At 38.4% G+C, this 16296-nt stretch overlaps 1 protein-coding gene across 4 annotated transcripts in view; it reads left to right on the forward strand.

Moving 5' to 3' along the window:
* The window catches only part of LOC127793229 (histone deacetylase 15), a 29533-nt gene that overhangs the window by 10706 nt on the left and 2531 nt on the right, over window positions 1–16296 (forward strand). For all 4 annotated transcript variants that reach the window (XM_052324038.1, XM_052324040.1, XM_052324039.1 and 1 more), the window contains 5 exons: window positions 11193–11261; window positions 14392–14500; window positions 14578–14657; window positions 15330–15412; window positions 15498–15543. In XM_052324038.1, coding sequence (XP_052179998.1) covers window positions 11193–11261; window positions 14392–14500; window positions 14578–14657; window positions 15330–15412; window positions 15498–15543 — 387 coding nt within the window. The remainder of the gene's footprint in view (window positions 1–11192; window positions 11262–14391; window positions 14501–14577; window positions 14658–15329; window positions 15413–15497; window positions 15544–16296) is intronic.

A 16296-nucleotide genomic window follows, 5' to 3' on the forward strand; every position in this document is an offset into this window, starting at 1 on the left:
AATTTTAAGTCTTTAATTGAAATAATTGTTTCCACTACGAATAAAACGATATGAGTAACAATAAGAAGAAGCTGATTCTTATGCGGCAAAACTTTGACTTTTATTTAGATATTTCTTGACCCTGGATTATTGAGACCTATATTTTATACATTAAATTTTGTTCCTTGTACATTTGGATAGTTGTCAAATCCCTGAACTAGTTTTTTGGCCAATGAGTGTGTGGATTCCATCATGTGGTTAATATTCAAGCTGCGATTTGGAAGTTGGATATTGAAAAGGTTTATGATCCAGTTTGGTAGGATTTTTAATTTATGTCTTGAGTGCAATGGGTTGAGGAGTAAATGAGTGCTGTACATTAAGTTTTGTATTTCCTTTATTGGGCCCATTGTGCTTGTTAATGGTTGAAACAAGGAAATTCTCTTCCCCTTTTTACTTATGATGTTTAACTGTGGCTGCTCTTATTCATTTGCTTGTTAGAGCTGAAAATTTTAGGTTCATTAGTGGATTCATCTTTATTATCTAGTTGAGAATGTTGGGCAGTTAAATACCAGCATGTGCAAATTATGATTTTAGCAAAGACCATAGTTGATATGCGGATATTTAAGAAAAGACAAAATTAGAAACGAGATTATATGTTATGAGATTAGAGTGACACCTATTGAATATAAGATGCTTGAGAGATAATTAAGATGGTTTGAATCTGTGAGGAAAAGATTTTGGTAGATAATTAAAATGGTTTGAATAAAATGGTGGGAATAGAAGGGAGATCGTTGAAGAAGACCAAGGAAAAACTTGGTGGAAATCTTTGAAACATGATAGAAGGTGTAATATCCTTACATGGGACATGGTCAGGAATGCAGCTGGCTGAAGGTCTAGACTTCATGTAGTTAACCCCACCTAATGTGATTTAAGGGTTATGACTATTGCTGTAATAGGTTCAAGTTTGTCTTGTTGTGACACTAAGGCTTCATCTTATTTTTGTTGAAGAATGAAGGTGCTACTATCTTTTGTGATCTTAATGTGAATGTATTGATGTCTCCAAGGATTATCTTTTGTCATTTAAGGCTGTTTCTGGCTTAATCTTTTCAAGAGCAAAAATTTTCCTATTGGTGTGGTGTCTAATATTTAAAACTTTGTAGATATTTTGGGGTGCAAAGCTGGTGCTATACCTACTGCATTGGTCCTTCTTGCTTCTATGATAAATAAAGTCAAAAGTGGTATGGGAGAGGATTATTTACTATTAGAGATGTGAATCGATACTTGTCTTGGAAGCAAAAATATTTGTCCAAATTTTGTAGGATTATTCTCATTGAAAGTTCTTTGTCTAGTATCCCTACCTATATGGTGTCTCTTTCTATGATTCTTGCTCCTGTTGCTAATTGTTTGGAAATTGCAAGAGATATTTTCTTGGGGGATTTTGGCATTGGGCTTAATATCATCTGGTGAGTTTTGTTGTGTGTCTTCCTTTAGTTAGTGGTAGTTTGGGCATGTAGAAAATTGAGGCCATATGTTATGGTCTTCCTGTCAAGTGCTCATGTAAATGTAGTTACTGAATTTTGCGGGAGAGGAAGAGCCCTTGAAGAGAGTACACAGAATATGATGAACATTAAGGGGTAATCAATTGGTCCTATTGAACCTCTTGATTGTGTTGGGCATTGAAAGGGAATTATAAATATTTGGGTTGAGTTTTATACTTTCATCTCTTTTAAGGTAGGAGATGGTGCCAGAGTTAATTATCACGGCCCTAGGCTTATAACAGTAATTACAGCTTATTGCAATTATTGCATTGTACCTTGTTGTAATATTTTTGCTGCTGTTACAACTTGTACCTTTTAGTTACAGTTACAATTGTAAACTAGAAGGCTTATAAATAGGCTACTACTTGGAGGATGGGAATTCATTGTGAAGTAACATAATTCTTTTCCTCTAAAAACTTCTCTCTCTCTCTCTCGATTTCTTCCTAAATACATAAAGAAACCCTAGGTCAGGTTTAGGAACCTAACAATTTGATATCAGAGTTGTCGATCCTCGGTTGCTAACTTCAGAGGCAAAATTCAAGGTGTGATTAGTGGAGATGGCCAAAGGAACTCGAATGAAGCAATTGGAGGCGAGGTTGGATACTCCGGAGTTAGATTTATGCCAAACTCAAGAGGAGGTGAGTTGTGACAGGGCGGAAAATGATTTAATGAGGGAGATTTTACTAACGCTAGAGAAGGAGTCAAGGATGATTTTGCTAGTTTTGGCCAAAGGCTGGATGGATTCTTGAATATGTTCTCGAAGATGCCTTGGGCAATTTACCAGTGGATTTTTCCACCAAGATCCACCGCACATTTGATTCTAGCAGGTGTTGGAATTCTTCCTCATACCTCTGGTTTGCAAAAAGATGAGGAACTACCTGCATTGGATCAAACAATTTAATTTAGAGGTTCTTCTCAAAGTCCTCATCCTACTTCGATGCCAAGGTTAGAAATATTGGCTTTTAAAGAAGTTAAATCGAGGTGGTGGATTAGGAGATGTGAACGATTTTTTCAGTATTACAATGTAGCTGAGTGCTAGAAAGTAAATCTAGCAATAGCCTATCTCAATGATATGGCTGATGTTTGGTATCAAGGATGGAGCAGAATGAGAGTTGAGTTAAACTGGACTAAATTTGTGGAGGATTTATGTGATAGATTTGGTGAGAGGACTATGGCCGATGTAATAGAGGAGTTCAATAAATTGAAACAGGAAGGATCTAATGGATTATTAGATCCGATTTGAAGAATTGAAGTCCTTATTGATTATTTCACATCCTACTTTGACTGGACCTATTTTGTATCCAGCTTTATCAGTGGCTTAAATGAGGAGTTGAGGCTGATGGTGAAGATGATGCAGCCTGCAATCGTTAAGCAGGCTGCCGAGAGAGATAGACTACAGGAGTTGGCATTGGAGGCAATCTTTAGAAAGCACAAAGTCCTACCTAAATGCTACTGTTTGATTCGTTAACAGTCGGGAGGAAATGCTAGGATTGCAAATTTAGGGATGAATCAAGGAAACTTGAATCCTAGGGTTTTTACAAGCCCTAATCTGATTAAATCCCCTTCTATGGAGCAAAGGAGGCAATTAGGACTGTGCTACAAATGTGGTGAGAAGTTCAGTCTTGGACACCATTTCAGACGACAATTGTTGAAAATGGAAGGACTGGATGAAGAAATAGAAGAAGTTGTTGAGGAGACAAAGATTCTCAAGGAAGGCCTACAAGGAGATGAGGGAGGAGAAATCTCCTTACATGCTCTCTAAAAGACTGTCCTAATTGTAAAATTATTAAGGTGAAGGGAATGATAGGAAAAAGAAGGCTGATGGTGTTAATTGACAGTGGCAATACTCATAGCTTCTTGGATGAAGCCACTGCCATAGATTTGCAGTGCAAAGTGACAACCACTTTTCCTTTATTAGTGACTGTGGCTAATGGCTGCAAGATGTATAGTAGATCCAAATGTATTAACTTTAAATGGATGATGCAAGGGCAAGAATTCACAAAAGATTTCGAATTTTGAAATTGGAAGGCTGTGATATGGTTTTGGGAGTAGATTGGATGATGATAGTTAGTCCCCTAATCTTTGACTTTAATAAATTAGAAGTAACTTTTGAATTATAAGGGAGGAATTTGATGTTGATTGGGAGCCTAGAAATTGGTGAATGCAAGGTGATCACCAGAAGGACACTATAGAAAATGTTTCAACAAAAAGGGGCTTAGGTGGCTCAGTGTTATGGTCCATTGCAAAGTATGAGACTTGTCCCGCATCGAAAGTTTAGGCTCTTGGTGTGGGGTTTATAATTTCTTGTGCACCTTCCCCTTGATAGTTAGCTTTTGAGGATGAGTTCTACTCGAGGGTTGTAACAGTGGTATCAAAGCTGGCCCATGTCTCTTAGTTGCAATCGTGTAACGATGAAGGTGACACCGGCATTGCAATGTTCATCCGGGACTAGCCGTGGCTAGTGCACAATTTGTCGTCATGGGCACCGAGATTGTGGAGCGTGGTGGTATGTTACAATCCATTATAAGGTATGTGATTTGTTCCATATCAGAAGTTTAGGTTCTTGGTGTGGGGTTTATAACATTTTGGGCACTCTCCCCTTAATAGCTAGCTTTTGAGGATGAGTTCTACTCAAGGGTTGTAACACTCAGTTGTATTCCATACATGCTTTTAGGTTGGATGGATGGACTGAATTGGAGGTTAGTAGTGATACACCCTTTGATGATGATCACTTAGTGCCCACAATTATTGCTACTTTACAATCCCTTTCTGAGGTACAACACCAGGATTCTTTACAACTACTATTGATTGAATTTGGGGACTTATTTCTAAACCAACCACTTTACCTCCACCCCGATTCTTTGACTATTCCATTCATGTCAAGCCAAACTCAAAACTTGTAAATATCTAGTCATACAGATATTCTCCCATTCAAAAGGCTGAAATAGAAAAGCTAGTCAAAGACATGCTGACTAATTTTATCATCTAGCCTAGCCAAAGTCCATTTGCATCCCCTATCCTTCTTGTTAAGAAAAAATATGGAGCCTGGTGATTTGTGTTGACTATCACCAACTCAACGCCCTTCCATTAAAAACAAATTCCCTATCCTTATCATTGAAGATCTTCTTGATGAGTTGACTGAGCCATTATTTTTTCTAAACTGGACCTCAGGGCAAGGTATCATCAAATTCGGATGAGGCCTGCTGATATACCAAAGACTGCTAAACTCATTAAGGCCTTTATGAATTCACAGTTATGCCCTTTGGATTTACTAATGCCCCTATTATCCTTCAAGCCCTAATGAATCACATTTTTGACTCATTTGAGGAAATTCATACTTGTCTTTTTTTATGATATCCTCATATATAGCCCACCTACAGATAGCATTTGAATTCCTCAGGTTGAATCAATTGTATGTAAAGCTATTTAAATATACCTTTGCTAAGGGGTGGGTAGAATACTTGGGCCATATAATTTCAGGCCAAGACCGACAACAGTGTCACAAGCTGTGACTGAGATACCCAATTTAATTTCTTTTTTTATCTTGCTGTCATTTTTATTTCATTTTATTGCTGATATTTCTTGCTGTTTTAATTTTTGTTATTTCATTTCCTAGCTATAATTCTGTTAGCAGATTGTTAGCCTAGGGGGGCCCACGGGTAAGGGCGATAATAGGACAAAAGCAGTTGTTATAATCACCTGAAAGGTATGATCTGTTGCAGCAGCCCCCTTGCTAAGAGTGTATATACTCTCCAAGGCACTCTTGGATGGGATTATCGATTATCTGAAAGAACAATCTGAATTTTCTCTCAATCTCTCAGTTCTTTTCTCTTCCTCTATTCTCTTTCTCCCTATTCTTCTCTAAATTTTCCTTGATTTTCTCTGTTGCTATTATCTGGTTCTCACCAAATCATAAAAGTAATTATTGTCACCGCCCAGCAGTGACAAATAGTTAAAGAATTGAGAGGCTTCTTAGGGCTGAGAGGGTAATATAGGCTATTCATGCAAAGTTATGGGATGATAAGCAAGCCTTTGACTGAATTGCTCAAGAAGGACAATTTTTATTGGAATCCTAGGGCAGAGGCTGCTTTCCTATCATTGAAAAGAGCTATAACTTGGGCTGCTGTCTTGGGTTTACCTGATTTTGCTAAGTAGTTTGTACGGGAGACTGATGTTTGTGATTCAAGAGTGGGAGCCGTGTTGATGCAGGAGGGGATACCACTGGCCTATATCAGTCAAGCTCTGGCCCCAAAGCACTTGGGACTCAGTGTTTATGACAAGAAGTTAATTGCAGTGTTGGCAGATGTGGATAAATGGAGGCACTACCTAGAAGGAAATCAGTTTATCATCAAAACTGGTCATTAAAGCTTAAAGTTCTTGTTGCAGTAGAGGCTGCACACAGTTACAGAAGAAGGGAATGTCTAAACTGTTAGGCCTGGACTACATAATTTAGAATCGGAAGGGAAAAGAGAAGGTGGTGGATGATGCACTCTCTAGAAGAGAAGAAAAAGGAAATTGTTAGGCCATTACTGCAGTCGTTCCAGATTGGGTGAAAGATATATCTGCTAGCTATGAAATGACTGGTTGGGCGGAGGATCTCTTGGCTCAACTAGCAATTCAACCGCCCAGTAAACCTGGTTATGCACTATCTACTGGCTTAATCAGGTTTAAGGGTAGGCTGCTGGTTAAGGAAGATGAGCAGCTAAAGGACCAGATCTTGTGGTCCTTACACAACTCTCCTTTGGGGAAACATTCAAGCCTAAGAGCTACCTACCACAAGGTGAGGCAGCTGTTCTTTTGGCCTGGCCTTAAGAAGGATGTGACTGCTTATGTGTTGTCATGTGCAGTCAGTCTATCAGCGCTGCAAATATGAGCAGGTCATCTCTGGCTTACTGCAGCTATTGGATATACCTGAGTAGGCTTGGGTGGGAATCTCTATGGATTTTTTAGAAGGATTGCCCAAGTCAGAAGGCAGAGATGTTATTCTGGTGGTGGTCAACAGACTTACAAAGTTTGCTCATTTTTTGAGTTTGACTCACCCCTTCACAGCCCAAGAGGTTGCTCGAATATTTTTGGACTCCATTGTCAAATTACATGGGGTTCCTCAATCTATAGTATTTGACAAGGATAAGATCTTTACTAGTGTTTTTTGGCAAGAACTGTTCAAAAGTTTTGTGGTTGGATTACATATGTCCACATGTGGGTGATATGGTTTACCTGGGGGTGAAACGTTTTCAGCAGCATTCATTTTCTAATTCCCCTGCCTCTAAATTGAGTCCTAAATGCTATGGGCCTTTTCTAGTTGTGGCCAAGGTTGGGAAGGTGGCCTATCTTTGCAGCTGCCAGCTGATGTGAATGTCCATCCTGCTTTTCACCTAGCTAAAAAAATCAATGGGAGCTAATGAAGCCACTAGTATGTCACAACCCTAGGGTTTGGCTAGGGTTGTGATAGGAATTTGGAGGGAATTAGGAAAGAGAAAGCAGAAAGGGGGGGAGATATAGAATTGAAATAGAGAGAAATGGGGAGGAAAGAGAAGAAGAACCAAGAGAGATAATTAAGAGAGAATAGAGTTTGAAATTCATTCTTCAATTCAAGCATGCCAACAAACTCCTAATAGCAGCCTTATATAGGCTTCATTGCCTTCTAACAGCCTAACCACTTGCTAACAATATATCCTAACAGTTATTATAAACCTATTACAAGATTACCCCCTTTATTATATTCCTATTACAGCATTGACCCTCCTATACTCCTAGGTACATGACATAGTACTAATCTTTGATGCCTCGACAAGATAAGGAAGGAGGTCCAACAGAGTCATGATAACTAAGCTTTGATGGCTCGATGCTGTAATTCCTATCATTGTATTGAGGTTCCCCAACAATTAAACCATCTGCCCCTATCAATAATTTTGCCACATTTTCGTCTCGTTCATCAGAATTTTTATGAAGCTCACTCTCAACATTTTTCTCCTCCACATCAGCAACATCTTCTTCTGTTAGCTTATTGGGATTCACTCTTGCTGAATGGTTGTCAGAATTCATCCTCTTCTGGTTAGAATTTTCAGAATGATCATCTGCCACATTCCTTCTTGGTTTGTCGAAGAATTCTGCTAGAAACTTGTAGTTGTACTCCTTCTTCAGTTGCTCTATGTTAAGGAAATCCTCTTTGTTAAAACTCCCATGATAATCCTCAAAGTATTCGGCAGGAAAACTGTAATGATACTCCTTAGATAGTATCATTGCAAACTCTTGCAACTTTTCACGTTTCATTTGGCCGAATTCTTTGCTCGATTCATGTACCACACTTCTTGTTCCTTTGTCCAATTGGCTAATCCCCATCTCCAACTTCTTTTCCCATGCATAAGGCTTCTGGCCAAACTTCCCCTGATGTCTATCTCCAGCTGAACATGCAACATCCTTCTGCTGCAAGTTAGGCTCCCATGGTCTCATGCAGGCTTTGCTCGTCATGGCAGAAATTTCACGAATTGGACAAGCCACAGGCCAAGAAATCGAAGTGTTGTCCATCCTAAATCCCCACACTTCTGTTTTGTAACTGTCTCACCCAATCACCTCTAAAATTGATCCAATAAGTGGCAAATTGCAGCCACTGTTATGCTTCAAGGTAAGTCTATTGTAGCAGCGAAAGAAATCGCACACTTACAGCGATTTGATCGGCCTTCTAGAGTTCCCTAGATCTCCATCCGAAGTGTGAATGAATCACTACAATGGTCACCTTCACAACCGAGATCGCTGAAGTCACGGAATTGATCTAGATCGCCTGCTGATCCTGGTTTCCATAATCGCCTTCAAATTCCGAGAGTCAAGCTCCTTGCGTTGGAATCAATTGGCCAAGCCGTCTTCCAATTCCAAGCCTCAAACATCAGCTAACCTCACCTCCTTGTGCGCTAAACTCAATTTTTGAGATTCAAACAGAAATTAATCAACTAATCAACAGAAAAAAAAACAGTAGAGAACTAACGCGGGTAGGGGGTTCGCCCAGTTGTTGGAAATGACGACCAAGGACCTTGCTCTTGTCAGTCCTCTTGAAGATTGAATAGCCAGTGTCGGGTTACCAATTCAACTCCCTGAAACACCTCCTGAAAGTTCGATTAATTTTGTTGCCACTAGGGATCGCCTAACAATTGGTTGATTTCTGCAGCCTAGGGATCGGAAACCAACGAGCAAAAGAAATCGGAGAAATTCGCCTCTCACAAAGGACTCCACCTACATGTTCGAGCCCGAGAATTACTGAAATCGCAGCCATGGTCAACCTCCTGCTCGCCTCCAAGAAAATCGATCAACTCTTCCCCTTATATGAGTCGTCTAACTTCCCTTCAGAGACGTCTTATGTGTTCTGTGCCTTCTTCGATTAGCTCCGTTGCCGTCCTTCAACGTTGCCTCAATTTCAATTAATTGGCTCGGCGATGAAAATTATCTCCTCGTTCAATCGACGCTAATATGGCCGTCAAAAATCGCTCGAGGCTCTGCTTTGATCGCACCTTCCTTCTCGCTATTTACTCACGATCAAAGTGAATTCAAGATCGCCAAAGGAGTCTCCACCCGATCACCGACCACTGGTTGGAATTCACCTGAATTCTTGAATCGATCTTGATTCCTTTCGAAGGCTTGCACTCGCTTATCACACTGTAACCAATGGAACTCGTCGGAGTCCTTATACTCGCTGGAATCGCCCAAAGTCTTTGCTTTATCGATTCAGCCGAGAGTCGGCATGGGAATCAACTACTACCAATTGCAGGAATTATAGCCAAGGAACCTGGCTAGCTCATCGCCGAAATCCGCCTAATTGCAATCGCCAAGGGAAATCACTCACCTCACAGTAGTCGCCTTGAAGCCTCCTCGATCTAGAGCTTAATCACTGAAATTTATTTCACCGGCCTCATCAACTGAAATCAAACCTACAACCAAGGATTGACTGCTCTGATACCAATTGTTATTGCCCTAGGGTTTGGCTTAGAGTTGTGATAGGAATTTGGAGGGATTTAGGAAAGAGAAAGCAGAAAGGGAGGGAGATATAGAACTGAAATAGAGAGAAATGGGGAGAAAAGAGAAGAACCGAGAGAGAGAATTAAGAGAGAATAGAGTTTGAAATTTATTCTTCAATTCAAGCATGCCAACAAACTCCTAATAGCAACCTTATATAAGCATCATTGCCTTCTAACAGCCTAACCACTTGCTAATAATATATTCTAACAGTTATTATAAACCTATTACAAGATTACCCCCTTTATTATATTCCTATTACAGCATTGACCCTCCTATACTCCTAGGTACATGACACAGTACTAATCGTCCTTCAACGGATGAAGATCTTATAGTGGAAATTGAGCCCTTGGCTGTCCTGGAGAAATGGGTGATTTATCAGAATATACTGCCCATTACCCAAGTTTTGGTGCAGTGGTCTCATTTGCATCCAGACCACACCACTTGGGAATACTTGCTGGACTTAAGCAATATTTGAGGATATTTGAGGATGGCCCAACTACTGTGATTTCTTGGGGGCAAGAAATATTTTGAGGGGGAAATGTCACGGCCCTAGGGTTATAACAGTAATTACAGCTTATTGCAATTACTGCATTGTACCTTGCTGTAATATTTTTGCTGCTGTTACAACTTGTACCATTCAGTTACAGTTACAACTGTAAGCTAGAAAGCCTATAAATAGGCTACTACTTGGAGGATGGAAATTCATTGTGAAATAACAGAATTCTTTCCCTCTAAAAACTTAACTCTTCTCTGTCTCTGTCTCTGTCTCTCTCTCGATTTCTTCCGAAATACCTAAAGACACCCTAGGTCAGGTCTAGGAACCTGACATCAATTTTGGCTTGACAATTGGTGTGGGTATAGGCTGTTGTGTGTGATTTGTTTTCTTACTTTTCTAGTACATTTACTGGTAGAAATCAGCAAAAAGTGAGTTTGGTTCCCACAGTTCAGATGTAATCTCTAGGATTGGAAATCTAATTCCTTTACAGTTCTTTTGACATTCTTAATTCTTATTGGGAGGATAGATGGGTTTTGCTTTGGATGAGTACTGGACTTTTTTGGTTCACTTGGTCTATGAATCTTTATGTGTTCTTTTCCTTTTTATATGTTGTGAGCAATGCTAGATTCTGTGAAACTTTTTTGGATTCTTGGAGCTGGGAATGTTCCTAAAGGAGGTTGATTGCTCTTTGGAAGCTGATTCTTTTTGCATCATGTAACATATTTGGCACAAAAACAACTGAAAGGTTCTGCTGACAGTGAGTCTGAATTTTTGTATTAAGGGTACAACTTCCGTTACCTCTTTTTTCGTAGCTTGAGGATCTTTGTTCTCTCAAGTCTGTTTTTATTTTCATCAATGAAATTTTGCTATCAGTAGTCTTTGGTAGTCTTTTGATAGGGTTCACCCTCTGTCAGTTTTTGTTGTTTTTTTGTTTTTTTAAGATGCTTATTGAAAAAATGTTTTCTGCAACAATTAATAGATGTTACAGATTAATGGGGGTGCAAAAAGTTCTATGAAGTATGGCATGTTTGATGCATTTTTGGTGACTGATTTATGCCTATACTCATTATACATTGTTGTGGATTTTGGATTTTTGTATTTTGATGAAAATTTTTAACTTCCTTCATATGTAGTGTAGTTCTTTGGTACTGATGAGATGGGCCTAATCCTAGGTCTTGTATATCTCCTTGCATAGACATGAGGGCGGGAAGTTCTATCCTGGTACAGGTGCTGCTCATGACGTAAGTTCATTCTTCATTCTCTGCTTGTCCTCCTCTCTTGAAGTACCTGTTTGTGATATCAGTAGACAATTCTTTGTTTAGTTTTTGGTTGAGAACACATTTTTTTTGGCAAGACATACATACAGCCCGGTACTTGTCACAAGACACATTTTTGGCTCCTGGTAAGGCTGACATGAGATGTCTTAATGATCTTGAACATTGTAAGTGTTTTAATTGTTTTAATTTATATTCTTGTGCTGATTCCATGTAGTTTAGAACTCTTGTTTTCCTTATTAATTTTGTTTCACTGTTATTTTTAAGTGAATTCTTAGATACAGATGAAAAAAGATGGGATTATTTACTAAAATAATTGTCAAGAACGTTTTTATTTTATATCTGACATAAAGATTAGTAAAAGTGCATCCTCAACACGAGGCTCCCTGTTTTGTGGGTGTCTAGGACAGGGGTGGTTGTACATAGCCCATCACTCCCGCCCCCCCAGAGGGGCTGATTCCACAACTTTGAACCCATGACCTTCTTGTCACAAAGGAGCAACCTTATTAGTGTTACCAAAGCTCGCCCTCATCTTCCACAAGAGTAGTTTATCTTCTTGTGTTAGGATATTGGCTTATATGTGCGGTTTAAAATTCAGTCACTGGATCTGTGTCAGTATATATCAAACAATGTGGCAATTTCTTCTTGTACCTCGACCAATTTATGGGGTGGGCAACATAAATCTGCTCTTATTTTTTACTTTTTAGCATTTTAAGACATCTCATTGACTCCTTATGAAGCATATTAGAAGATACTGACTATCAACAAGGTAAGTGAATATATAGGGATTGTTGCTCGAAAGCTTTTGGGCTGGGGTTCAAAATTTGGGTTTTGGATATCTGTTGCTCTACTTTTTATATGAAGTTAAAGAAGCTGAGGAGCTACAGAAGTAGGGTGCTTATGGCATCTGTCATGTGTGATGTTGGTAGTCATCTCTTGATGAATTTTTCACTTCATTCCAATGCATGTTTGGTTGGCTCTGCCCAAGATTTAAAAAAGGTCCACCTGCATCCTTGTAGCTAGAGGCCTCAGTGGAGCAAAGAACAGAAAGATCAGTTATGTTATTCCTTGGTATTGCCTTTTAATACCTTGGGAGGGAGGAACATGATAAGGTACTTGTCATTGTGATAACAGTTGAAGAGTTAGTAGCCTTGGTGTAGGGTTCAAGGAAGTTTCCCAATTAAATGATAGTTCAATATATGAGACTTGGCTCTTATGGCTTTGCGGCTAGATGCAAGCTACCCTCCATCCTGCTCAGAGTTGGTTCCCTTGTACTTACTCTAGCAGGCTTCTATTGACTAAAAAGGGTGTACCTAGTGCACAAGGGTTTCCACTTTGCGAGAGTTGGGAGATGGTTGTTTTTGTAAGTAGTCTTATCCTTGTTTTTTTCCCAACTCAAACCTGTGACCTTTCATTATAAAGAAGCAAGCTTACCTTTGCTACCAAGGCTTTTGTTGGTTGGTTGAATAAATCGTGAGAATCAAACTAGAACTAGATGTGTATTTGTTGTTTATAGAGGATTGGGGGACCTTGGTGCACAGTATAGCAGTTTGGTATCTATTTGATAAGACTGAAAGTATGAATTAAAAAGTTCTAGTATCAATTCTTTTATAAAATAATAGATTTTTTATTTCAAAAATTTCAAAATAAACCTGTTAGAGAAAAAAATGAAAATTTGAATTACCTTCTAGATTTTTCTATTAATTTTAATTCTCATTGTAGAATTAGCTCTCTCTCTCTCTCTCTCTCTCTCTTATTTTCAACTCTTGTAGTCTGAATTCCTATTTGATTAGTAGATGAATGGTTTTATGGTGGGGAACATTGCGCAGAGTTTTGGGTTTAAATAGTAAAAGGGTAACTTTCATGCTTTCTGGCTAAACGCTGAAGCAATGGTAAATTAGTCAAGAACCAAATCCCACTACTTTTTTCCACGAAACAAAGAATAATATATCATTAAGAAATCCCATCAATTTTATGCACACATTTCTAAGGACCTCTAACTCCCTTCCGAGGGAAAATGCAAATCCTATGACCAACAAGTGGTGTAACCTTTGTGCTGGCTTGGGGAATCAGTGCTTCCTTTACTCGTTGGAGTAGTGAGTGGTATAGTTTAGAGAGGGCTTCACTAATTCACAATAGTTACTCAGCTACTATAACCTGGATCGATTTGGGCTTGCTCCTATTGTGTTCCACTGCAACAAAGGAGCCATCATCTTCATTTACCAAACCTGAAGTCTTCCACCCTACCTATTTCCATCTTTTTCATCAAGTTATCGATCAACTAAACATGGAAGAAGAAAATGGCTGATACAACCAGATTACATGCTATATTTTTCTGTACTTTTGGTTAAAGAAAGAATCTTTCCTCTATTTTTTGCCCTCTAATTCTTTTATTTACCGTATACTCCTTTTTTACATGACTAAGCCCATTTTTGGTGGTGCCTTTCTTAGGAATACATTCATTTTATAAAAAGTAAGATTCACACTGAAATACCAGATTGATAGGCCAATGAACATCATCATCTCTGTTACAATATGTATGGTAAAACACAAAGTGTCTAAAATCCTATGACTCCAGTCCCAAACAAGCATGACAATGTTATCCCAAAAGCCTTCGGCATCTTCATACCCATGAGACCTGATTTCTTGTTCTGGTGCTGATGTTTGTGCACCACTTTTATTTTTTTATTTTTTCCCATTTTAAACTTTTCCCGTTAGAGAGTGAGCCTTGGTAGCAACAATAAAATTGCTCTTTTTAATTGAAAGGTCATGAATTCAAGTTGTGAAGACAGTCTGTATAAAAAATAACTATCCATCTACCTTTGTAATGTGTGGAGCCTTGTGCACAGGGAACACCCTTATAGTTTTAACTTCTTCCACATTTATTCTTGCAGTCTCTCATTGAGCCAGTTGTTGCATCTTTTTTTAATCGGTGTTGTATATTTCTTGAACCTTTCAATGTTTGTAGTCTCTTCATGTCTTAACTTCTAGATGTTTGCCACTTAATGCTTATATTCTTGAATCCTTCCATTTAGCCTGTCCTCGAGGATATTTCCAAATTAATAAGCATGCCTGTAACAGTTTCTACCCTGTGCAGGTTGGTACCAAGGATGCAGAAGGATATTGTGTGAATATCCCATGGAGTCGTGGTGGAGTTGGTGACAATGATTATATTTTTGCATTCCAGAATGTTGTGCTACCTATAGGTTATTTCTTCTTCTTCTTTTTAACTACAATAGAAAGAAAAGGATATTGCATAGCTTTAAATGGCATTTAATTGCAGCTTCTGAGTTTGCCCCTGATTTTACCATCATATCTGCTGGATTTGATGCGGCAAGGGGTGATCCCCTTGGCTGCTGTGATGTAAGTACTTCATTCTTGGCTCACTATGTCTTAAATGATTGCCATTTATTAAGGGTGTCTACATAGTCTGTTGGATTATAAGATGTGAGACTTTTGATTCTCTTTCTAGGCATTTTTAAATTTAAATGTCCAGGAGGTGCTTTGGGGACCGTAGGAGTCTGTTACATGGACTGGGGTTGCATGGGTGTCAGGTGTGAGTATTTGTCTGGAAGTGTCAGATTGATGTAATTCTCATGTCCAAGAACACTAGAAATCATATATACTTTAAAATTTTATGTACATTTTTGAGATTTATCTAACAAAATGGTGTTCATAAACTAGCCTACACATCATGTTTATTGAGCCTATGTTTAGTCATGTTGGCCTCAGTATCCCCTTTGTCTCCCAAGGGTCAAGTATTTGGCATTTGTAGTTCACCCATTTAGAAGTCAATGTAACATAATAGAAGTATCTTGACCACTTTTGTTGTCAGACCACATTGCTTGGATGACTTTCTCTGGGCATTCTTTGGATATACTTTAATGTCTAACTAAACAATTTATGATTGGACTCTTGGATGGCCATACTTAAATGCCTAACTCAAAATTGATGGATGACGATTGGTGTATCATTTCATTTTTCAGTAGGATAAACGGATCCAAAGATTATTCTAGGCCACATTTTTTGTTGTAGGTGACTCCTGATGGCTTTGCACAAATGGCACATATGTTGAGTGCTCTTTCTGGTGGGAAGTTGCTTGTTATTCTTGAGGGCGGGTTTGTGATTACATTTTGATCCTTGATTTTAGTTAATTAAGATTTTTTCTTTATGTGAACAATGAATATGCGTACTTGTGTGCAGATATAATCTACGATCAATATCATCTTCTGCAACTGCAGTGATTAAGGTCAGTTATTTTTTTCAATTCTTAATTCTAACATGATTATTACCATTTAATCTTTATATCATCTTCATCATCATCCTTCAGTGCCTTAAGCTGTAATGCTTGGGTGGATTGAGCTATTGTTCCTTAAGAGTGCAAGATTATTTCAGTATATAGATTGAAGATGTGGTATACTTTGTATTTTTAAATATGGTACAAAGAGGTAGATTTTTATAAATTACAGTATTAGAATGTAAGGAATACTTCTAATGATTTTTCTTTTAATAATTAGGTATCTGATAAGATAATCAATGTATTATATTTTTTATTCATATTAAGTTTCTGAAAATATTTTATGGAGCATGATGGTAATTTCATAACATTTTACCAGGTAAAACACACCTTTTCATATTTTGAATTCATTATAATTAATTTTTCACTCCTGAGAAAGCCTTTTAACAATAAATATGAAAAAACTTTGGAATGCTTTTTGGCCACTAGGTTCACCATTTCTGATGTATGCAGTATGTTTGGCAATTGAGTAAAACTGCAATAGAACATACTGTTCTGGAGCCAAATAAGTTATCTGTCCATCCAGCACCAATGCCTTTAGATTTTCATTGATTAAGTTGGTAACTCTGCGATTGCATAGACCCCCCCCCCCCAAAAAAAAAAAAAGCTTCTCAAACTGCTCTTTCTGCAAGCTGTCTGTTGTAAGGGTGGGAAAGTGTAATGAGCTGACATGAAACTGGTCATTTGAAATCTTAATTTAATCAT

The sequence above is a fragment of the Diospyros lotus genome, unplaced genomic scaffold (genome assembly GCF_014633365.1).
Source record: "Diospyros lotus cultivar Yz01 unplaced genomic scaffold, ASM1463336v1 superscaf1, whole genome shotgun sequence".
Lineage (NCBI taxonomy): Eukaryota > Viridiplantae > Streptophyta > Magnoliopsida > Ericales > Ebenaceae > Diospyros > Diospyros lotus.